This window comes from Carcharodon carcharias, chromosome 12 (assembly GCF_017639515.1).
Source record: "Carcharodon carcharias isolate sCarCar2 chromosome 12, sCarCar2.pri, whole genome shotgun sequence".
In the NCBI taxonomy this organism is placed as follows: domain Eukaryota; kingdom Metazoa; phylum Chordata; class Chondrichthyes; order Lamniformes; family Lamnidae; genus Carcharodon; species Carcharodon carcharias.
In genome coordinates, this window is record NC_054478.1 from 15,016,061 (window position 1) to 15,025,889 (window position 9,829).

The following is a 9,829-nucleotide window of genomic DNA, read 5'->3' on the forward strand; positions in this document are numbered from 1 at the left end:
TGGCAGGACAGGTAGAGAGAGCTTTTACTAAAGCATACAGTATTCTAGTTTTCATTAATAGGGGCATACAGTACAAGAGCAAGGAGGTTATGATGAACTTATATGAGACACTGGTTAGACCTCAGCTGTAGTATTGTGTACAGTTTCTGGGCGTCACTCACAGGAAGGATGTGATGTATTGGAGAGAATGCAGAAGAGGTTTACGAGAATGGTGCCAAGGATGAGACACTTCAGTTATGAGGAAAGATTTGAGAAGTTGTTACTGTTTTTCTTGGAGAGGAGAAGGCTAAGGGGAGACTTGATAGAAGTTTTATAAATCATGAGGGGTCTGGACAGAGTAGATAGGGAGAAACTGTTCCCATTCGTAAACAGATTGAGAACCAGAGGGCACAGTTTTAAAGTGTTTTGCAAAAGAAGCAAATGTGAGGTGAGAAAAACTTTTTCACACAGCGAGTAGTTAGGATTTGGAATGCACTGCCTGGAAGTGTGGTGGAGGCAGGTTCAATTGAAGCATTCAAGAGGGCATTGAATGATTATTTAAATAGAAACAATGTGCAGGGTTACGGAGAAAAGGAAGGAGATTGGCACTAAGTTAAAATGCTCAAGGAGCCAGTGCAGACATGATGGACTGAATGGCCTCCTTCTGCACTGTAACAATTCTGTGATTCTGTGATTAGGGAGCATCAGTCTTCATTTTTATGATGTTATAGAAAAATAAAAAAAATTACTTTTCGGAATAGAAAGCTATCTTATGTTGAAGCATAACTACAGAACAAGGGGATGGAGTTAAAAATTGGAAATAGATAAGTTCATAAGTACTTCTTCACATTAAGCATAATCAATACCTGAAATCTGTTCTGAGTATAGCAGTGGAGCCAAAAACTTTGGAGTTATTAAGGGGCATTTAGATACTGTGGTGGGATTAGAGGGAAAATTGCAAGTGTCCAGGGAAGAAATAGTTAGATGGGCTGAATGATCTCCTCTGCTGTACTTATATCTTTATCAAGTTCCAACTTCAGTTCCAACTTCAACCCCATCAGCAAGAATTTATTAGCATGACAGTTAATACACAGAGCATTCCCTCACTGTCCAGTGTGCTTAAAGGATTGGTAAAGGATTCATTCTTTACCCCCAAAAGAGTTAGCAGCCAACCACCAGTTATCCCTGGGAGGCTGTTTGATACCAAGGTTTCCCACTGTGAAAACTCCTGGTGTAAGCATAGTACGGCGGCACTAGCACCCTTATCAGTAGGGTTGCCACACAACCATGCCAAAAGTGACAATCGTGGCATCAACCTCTCAGACTGATTTGATGCCTGTTCTGCCAATCTGCACCACGCGGATCCAGTTAACTCTTTCTCCTAAACACTCCCACCTGTACAGGCATTCAGCTGCGCAAGGAATCCTCCCACCTCCATCCACCATGAGCGACACTGAAAGGCCCAGCCATTCATCTTGCAGGTACTTGTGACTTGCTTTGGAAATAGTGCGATGTGTTCTTGGGGAAATATTGGCGACTTTGAGATGTTGCTGCATCCTGACAAGGAAGGTAGAGAGGTAGTAAAAACAGAAAATGCTGGAAAACTCAGGTCTGGCAGCATCTGTGGAGAGAGAAACTCTCCACAGCTGCTACCAGACCTGTTAAGTTTTGCCTGCATTTTCTGTTTTTATTTCAGATTTCCAGCATCCGCAGTGTTTTGCTTTTAGCTTAAGGTAGAGAGGTATTCTGCCCTGTAACTGGAAAGTCTGTGAGAGTCATTGGAGCTATAGCTGGAGCCCCACTGGCCTGAAACATGACAGGGACACAGGCTGAAGAGTGGGAAAGCTGTATGCAGAGGCGTTTACATTTAGAGTTCAAGTTATCTGTAACTTAACACCAGTCTGTTATTCTTGAGAACATGGACATCAGATAAGGATACATGTTATGAACTCAAGGAACTGCTTGAAAATGGGTGGTGCAAACTAGGGTAAAGATTGTCAAGATCATGTGAAATAATGTAATTAGAAAGATATTAAAAATATATATAATACCCTGAATTTTTCAGTCGGCGTGCAGGGGTGGGCCTGACACTCCGGCGCTTAATATGATGCGCGATGATGTCAGGCATGTGTCCCGACTTCATCGCACTGTCTCACAATGTTTTGTTCAGCGGGCGCGTGCCAGAGTCGGCTGCGCAGCCACTGATATTTAAACGGCCTATTAAGGCCTATTAAGGAAGTAATTGATGTCAACTTCACACTGCCCATCCAACCTTACCATTGGCGGGCAGGTGAAAAGGCCAAATGGCCTTTACATTTTTAGGAAACCTCATCCACAAACGGGATGAGATTTCCTAAAGCTTTTATTAATTCAATTTTAAAAATTTCTGAAATAGAAAAACACCGTCACATGAGGGGACATGTTTAATTAAATTTTGAGTCCATTTATTCATTTATTTCAAAAGCGCTTCTATCTCCCTGAGTCAGCTCCGTGCCTCATGGAGGTTGAAGCACTCTTTCTGCACAGGAGCGAAGGCCCTGAATCTCCCTCTTCCCCCCACCTGTGCAGGCAGTGCTGAGTGCTACCGCTCGCATCTTAGGCTGGGTGGGTCTTAATTGGCTCACCCGTTTAAAATGGCGGCGCGGAGCTGATCATGGGTGGCTGTCAGCATCGCGGGCACCCTCGCCTGCTCCTGCCAAGCCCGCCCACCGACTGAAAAATTCAGGCCAATGAGAAGAAAAGTGTGGCCAGCACTGATCCCTTGGGTACACTGTTTCCTGCTCCAACCAAAGATTGCACATATACCCTAACCTTTCTTTTCTGTCCATGAATCAACTTTTTACCATGTAGTTTTCCTTATATTCAATATGCTTGAATTTCGCAATGAGCCTCCCCTGCAACTCCATGGCTGAAGTTTTCCACTCCCATTGGCGGCGGGCATCATGGCGGGCAGTGGGGGGGGCCCGGACCTGGCAGGAGGGACAGAAACCAGTTTCATGTTGGCGTGAAATCACAGCAGGTTCATGAGATGGTGTCCACCATGGCGGATTGTGAATCCCACTTGAGGCCTACATGTACCTGACTTGTACCCGGCTAATGGGATGTAAAGTAACTGGAATCCCGCCCCCCCACCAATGCCCGATTTACATTAGACTGGCGGGAAAACATGCCGGCCCAGAATACATCTGGACAAGCATGATGTGTAGAAGTTGGGACTTATCTTTAGGGCCTTGCTCAAATCGCAGACGTCCGGGGAGAAGACCCTGGAGGAACACGTGCATCGTATGCATGGATCCTCATGCACGTGGCTCTGCCGCGAAGCAGCCCTCAGAAGATGGAAGGTCTCCATGCAGCAGCCTTGACTTCCCTTAGGCTTTGGAACTTCATGGGCTTTGCCATGGACTCATATGAATGATCAGCAATTGAGGGGGGGGTGGTGGGTGGAGAGGTAGATCTAGGTATCTAGGTGTGAGTGGGAGATGAAGGTGTACCGGTGTGGGTGGGACGGGATGGAGGGGGTCGACAGTGTCGGGGACTGAAGGCGCAAAGGTGTCCAGGGGTTTGAGGTGGGAGGGGGCAGAAAGGAGTCTTGGGGGAGGAGGGTGTAATGGAGAAGAATGGTGCAAGTGGGGTGGTAGGTGTAACAGAAGAGGAAGGTGTAAGGGAGGGAGTTCGGAGGAAGGAATGTGTCCAGGGGGAGCAGGGAGTCAAAAGGGATAAGGTATCTGGGGGAGGAGGGATTTCAGAGGGGGGAAGGAGTACATGGGGACGAGGGAGTATGTGCAAGGAGGGAGTGAGGGTGGAGGAGGGATTAGGGGTGAAGGAAGGAGGGAGGGGGATGAATGTGCAAGGGAGGGGTCTGTGGAGTCAATAACCGCCTTCTAGGAAGCGAACTTAGAGTGGGTGTGCTAGAATAGAATGGTAAATATGAGAGGGGGCAGGAGGAGCCGGTAGGGTGGGAGGGTGAGGATGCATCAAATACCAGTAGAAGTGGTGGCGAGGGTGGTTGGTGGGGACATGGAAGCAAACACAGACCCAGGGGGTGGGAAGGAGAAGGTCAATGTGGACAGGGGTGGGATTTTCAGGAAGGTAGGGAATGTGCATGTTCACCTGGACATCCTGGAATGTCATGATTTCAGGCTGCAGGGTAATGGTGGGGAGTGGAAGGTGATGCCAGGAGTGTGGACTGTGATGGGGGAAAGGACATGTAGGACTGGGGGAGGGGAAAGGATGGGGGAGCTAATCAAAAACTTAACGATTACCACGCTGCGCAAATCGAGAGTGAGCGGAGCCTCGTGTTGGGCAGGTACAGGTGCTGCATGGGAGTGCGATCAGTGGGTGGGTGGAGATGCAGGTCAGCTCAAATGGACAACTGAAAGAGAACCTCAGCAGGCAGCATTGAAAATGCTTGGGACAGTGAGATGAGTGTGACTGATGAAGGCTCTAAGTGTGTGGAAGAATTCTTGCATGAGGCTCTGAAAGGACCTGCCACACAAACACTTGTCCCTCCAGAATCACTCGTGCAGTTGAACTCTGGGGGGGATGAGTGGGAGGATTTGTGAAGCCTGTCAATGAAGCTGAAAGACACCATTATTCAGTAAAAGTGAATCTGTTATCAGATTATAAAGCGGCAAAATGTGTTCACCCATGCAACCACTTGTGATCAGAATTCTGTAACTTTTCTAGGACTAACACCATTTCTTCTAGGTGCTGCCCTGACATCCACAGCAGGGGTAGAGACAGCCTGTACATTGGTTGACCCTGTTGCCTCTGATGACTGATGCATGCGTCCTCTGGAGAGCGGAGACTTTGACGGTCTTGTCTTGCTTTGGCTGTCCTCCTGTGGGCCAGCTGCTCCCTCTGTGATGTCAGAGGACAACGTTGAGCGGATCACAGGCAAAGGGGACTCAGAGGGAAAGGACAGCCTCTGAGATTCCTAAGTGGGTGATCCCGGGGTGTCCAGCTGCTGCTCCTCCTCCCTTCAGGTGTCCAAGGGGCCCGGCCTGACTCTTTGAGGGGAAGGAGCACCTGGAGGGACATCGAGGACTCCCCCTCGTGTCGCCAATGCAGAAACTCACCCATGGCTACTGCGATGGAGTGCAGGTCTACATGCATCCCTGTGTTCTTCTGGACCAGGGTCTCCATGGTGCCCACCATCCTTCTAATGGAGACCTCCATGCACGCACACATGGGCACCACTAGATCAGAGAGCAGGTGGACACACGCCTCCGACTCACGTGTCACTCTGTTGAGGGCTTCCAAAATCTCTGCGTGATGTTCCCCTGCCTACTGATGACTCTCCACATAGGTGTTTGCCGCCGACCTCACCGTCCACGTACTCACCAGTCAGCATGATGGCACGCTGCTCAAAGTGAGTAAGGGGCCTAATGTGGGCAACTCCACCACACGCCCCCCACCCCACCCCCCCTCGCCCACCCCCCACCCCCCTCCTCCCGAACTGGGACCTCACCCTGCTGTTGTGAGCCAGCTTCTCCTGCATGGAAACAGGTGGAGAGAGTGTGAGCAGGATACATGGCACTGCGTGGAATGTTTGTGTGGTGAGCGGAAGCATGGCTGGGATGGGGACGTGACCTCCAGAGAATATGAGCCTGATGGAGGTGTGAGGGTGTGCGTGAAAGTTAGTGGTGTTGTCCCTTGAGGTGTGAGATTCCTGAGGATGTGTGATGGGTTTGGGAGTGTGCGAGTTGAGAGTAAGGGGGTAGTTGACTAACCCTGGCGGAAGAGATGAAATCATTCATCCTCTTCCTGAACTGAAAGGCTGACCTCCTCTGTGCTCTGTTGGCGCTGACCACTGCTGCCACCGCCTCCCAGGTCAGATTGGTGACTCTGGTGGTCCTCCTATGGCTAGTGCAGGAGTACAGGAGTTTGTGCCAGCCTTCCAGTGTCTAGAGGTGCCCCAGAGAGAGGGCTGCCGTCACCTTTGCTTTTGGGGCTATCTGTCGCCCGGAGCAGTCCTGGTCTGTAGACATGAAGTCGGCTGCACCCTGAAGTGCTTTAAATATGGTGCCCGGACAGAGGAAGCGCTAAGGTCACGGTGTGGCAGGCAAATCCAAACCCGTCCGCCAGCAATCCATTCCTGTGAATGCATTATTAATGAGGCTGGGAAGGGGATGATGTGGTGTGAAAATCCGCCATTGTGGCCAGCGGATAAAACATTGTTTTTCATGCCCACTACTGCACTTAGTGCAAACCTGAGATGATTCCGCCCCATAGAATACATTTTCGTTATCTAGCCAATCAGTCATTAACTCAAAAAACTCTATTTAATTTGTCAAGTAGGACAAGTTCAAATTATTATCCTTGATCAGCACATTCTTTTCCTATTGCTCAAAAACAATATTTAGAATGATGGATCTGACAAGTTTGCAATTACCCTGAATGACATATACTCTGTGATTTTCTTTAAACAATTCATATGTAGCTTAGCTTTATTCTCAATTCCTGATCTATTTTTTGTTTCTTTCAGAAATGGATGATGAGACAAGCATCACCTTTGATCCGTCGGATTTCTATGAAATGTTTGAAGACTACAGCAACGACAGTTATCCTTTGTATGATAGTGACATGACTCCCTGTAACCTTCTGATTAGTGGCAATTGGATCAACATGGCAATAGCTGTTGTCTATAGCCTGGTTTGTTTCCTCGCTGTGATAGGGAACATAGTCGTAATGGTTGTCATACTTTACAATCGACGCACAATATCATCCACAGATATCTACTTGCTTCTTCTGGCAGTAGCCGATCTGCTCTTTGCCGTGACTCTGCCTTTTTGGGCAGTGGATGCCATATCTGGCTGGGTGTTTGGTGATGCCATGTGTAAGATCATCAGCATGTTACAGGAAGTTAACTTTTACAGTGGGATCCTTTTATTGACTTGTATCAGCATCAATCGCTATCTATCCATTGTGTACTCTACACAAGCCCACAAACAAAATAAACCATTTACAATCAAGGTGGTTTGTATTACTGTTTGGGTGTTGGCCACTGCTTTGTCTTTACCCACTCTGTACAAGGGCGAATATACTCCACCCAAATCCAAAAGAACAATGTGCTATGAGACACTCGATGCTGAATCAGCTGAAACATGGAGAGTAACCACCAGGTTTTTGCGGCACATTATTGGGTTCCTCATTCCATTGGCTATTATGATCTTCTGCTACACCATGGTGATTCAGAAACTGTGTCAAACAAAGGGATTCCAGAAACAGAAAGCCATGAAGGTGATCATAGCGGTGGTGCTAGCTTTTCTCATTTGTTTGCTCCCACGTAATATTACCGTGTTCATCGACACACTGATGAGGGCTAGCCTCATTGCTGAGACTTGCAACATGCGGAATCATATCGACAGGGCACTATTTGGAACTCAAATCTTGGGATTCCTGCACTGCTGCATTAACCCAATCTTATACGCATTCATTGGGTTGAAATTCAGGAAGAACCTGCTCAAACTTTTGGCTACAAAAGGAATAATTAAGCAAGGTGGATGGCCATCTTTTAAGAGATCTGTATCTTCTTCCTCTGAATCTGGATTGATTTCAAGCACCATATAGAATCTTTGTAAAAAGATGGTACTTTGACCAATCAGTAAGAGGCTAAATAAAAATGAATGGAGTGAGCTGTGTAAGAGCCAAACCATTGAGGAACAGTGCTGTGTAATATTTAGATATGAACAGAATAAATTAGCTTTTCCCTGATGGTTCATTGTGTTGGTATCCAATATATAATGATCAGACATAAGACAGGAATTTTCCAATGTATGGGCTCTGCACTCAATGACACACCAATCTCCATTGCATTATCTGTTTAATCTTCTGATTATTTATCTTTAAATTGTGCATTATTCAATCACAGAGTGTCCATAAGGATCACTTGCTTAACAGCTTCTACCCTGAAACATAGAATCTTATAGTGTAAAAGGAGGCCATTTGGCCCATTGTGCCTGTGCTTCATCTTTGAAGGAACTGTCGAATTAGTGTCAGTTTCTGGTCTTTCATAATTGCCCTGAAGATATTTCCTCGTCAACAATTAACCAATTTACTTTTGAAATTTACTATTGAAAATGCTTCCACCACACTTTCAGGTAGTTTTTTTTTCCAGATCATAATAATAATGGCTTAAAAGGACTTCTTCTCATCTCCCTTCTGGCTCTTTTGCCAATTAACTTAAATCTGTCTCATATGGTTACTGACCCTCACAGGGTAGAAACAGTTTTTCTCTCTATCAAAACACCTCATGATTTTGAACAGCTCTATTAAATCTCCCTTTAAACATCTCTGCTCAAAGGATAACAGCACCAGCTTCCTTAGCCTCTCAAAACAACTGAAATTTCTCATCCCTGGGGCCATTCAAGCAAATCTCCTCTGCACCCTCTCCAAGGCCTTGACATCTTTCCTAAAGTGCGGAGTCCATAACTGGACACAATTCTCCAGCTGGGGCCTAATCAATGTTTTATAGAAAATATTTTGTACTTTATGCATCCATTAATAAAGCCAAGCTTTTCGTTTGCTTTTTTAACAAACCTCTGAACTCGTCTGCCCCATCTTCAAAGATATATATACGCAGGTCCAAGTCTCTGTTCCTGTAGCTACTTTTAAATTGTACTATTTAATTTATATTGCCACTCCTCATTCTTCCTTCCAAAATGCATCACCTGCCATTTCTCTGCATTAAATTTTACCCAATGTGTTTGTCCATTTCACCAGTCTGCACTACCCTCGTTAACCTTCACCATTAGTTAATGAAAGAACTCAATAAATTAGTCAGACATAATCAGCTTTTAGCAAACCCCTACTAGCTGTCATTTATTAACCCATATTTTTCCAATTGATATTTAATTTTGTTTAGGGTTATGGTCTCTGGAAGTTTCCGCATCACTGATGCGAGTCTGGCTAGCCAGTAATTACCAGATCGCCCCTCTTCTTGTTTTTTTAAATGGGTTCAGCCTTCAGTTCCACTTCACTACTCCTATACCTAAAGAAGATTGGAAATTTTTTTGGCCAAAGTCAGTACTAGCTCCACCCTTAGTTCCCTCAACCACCTAGCAATTCATCCCATGAGACTGGGTAATATTTTACCTCTGGTAGCTAGCAACCTTTTAAATACCTCCTCTTTATCTATTTTTATCCTATCCAATTTCCCTACCACTTCATCCTTTACTGTGACATTGCTTGGTCTGTTTATGGGGAATGAAGTGGGACAAATGGAACATGTTGCATTTAGGAAATAGTGATCACAACACCATCCTTTTGTGTTGTGAAGACTGACACAAAGTACTTATTTAGTACCTTGGCCGTGCCCTCTGTCCTCATAAAAATATTTACTTTTTAGTCCTTAATGAGCTACGTGCTACTTTTGACTATCCTTTTACTCTTATAGAGTCATAGAATTGTAGAGGTCTACAGCACAGAAAATGGCCCTTCGGCCCATCGAGTATGCGCCAGTCAAACAAGTACCTAACTATTCTAATCTATGTTTTAAACACACTTTAGTGTTGCCATTGTTACCTCCTAATTTATTCTCATGCATTCTCTCTGCCTCTCTTTTTTCAACTTTTAGTTCTCTACACTTTCTGCTTGATTCTCTATAAGTTTGATATTTAGCCAACAGCAAAGTAATGTGAATACTGGATATTGAAATTGAAACTGAAAATTCTGGAAATGCTCAGCAGGTCAGGCAATTGTGTTCTGAAGAAATGTCATTGACCTGAAATGTTAATTCTGTTACTCTCTCACAAATGCTGCCAGACTTCTGAGTATTTCCTGTTTTTATTCTCATAAGCCTTTTCAATTTAATCTATATGTATTTAATTATTCAGGGCACTCCACTTTG

The 9,829-nt window shown here is 45.4% G+C and overlaps 1 protein-coding gene across 4 annotated transcripts in view; it reads left to right on the forward strand.

Annotated features, from left to right (window-relative positions):
* The window catches only part of LOC121285004 (C-X-C chemokine receptor type 2-like), a 32,553-nt gene extending 24,860 nt beyond the window's left edge, over positions 1-7,693 (forward strand). Inside the window, exons 1-3 of one of the 4 annotated variants that reach the window (XM_041201071.1) lie at positions 417-427; positions 1,383-1,460; positions 6,467-7,693. In XM_041201071.1, the coding sequence (XP_041057005.1) occupies positions 6,469-7,551 (1,083 nt within the window). In that variant the 5' untranslated portion in view covers positions 417-427; positions 1,383-1,460; positions 6,467-6,468 and the 3' untranslated portion in view covers positions 7,552-7,693. Of the gene's footprint in view, positions 1-383; positions 428-1,382; positions 1,461-6,466 lie in introns of those variants that run through there. The other 3 variants (XM_041201070.1, XM_041201072.1, XM_041201069.1) reach the window with 3 other exon arrangements.
* The last annotated feature ends 2,136 nt before the right edge of the window (positions 7,694-9,829 follow it).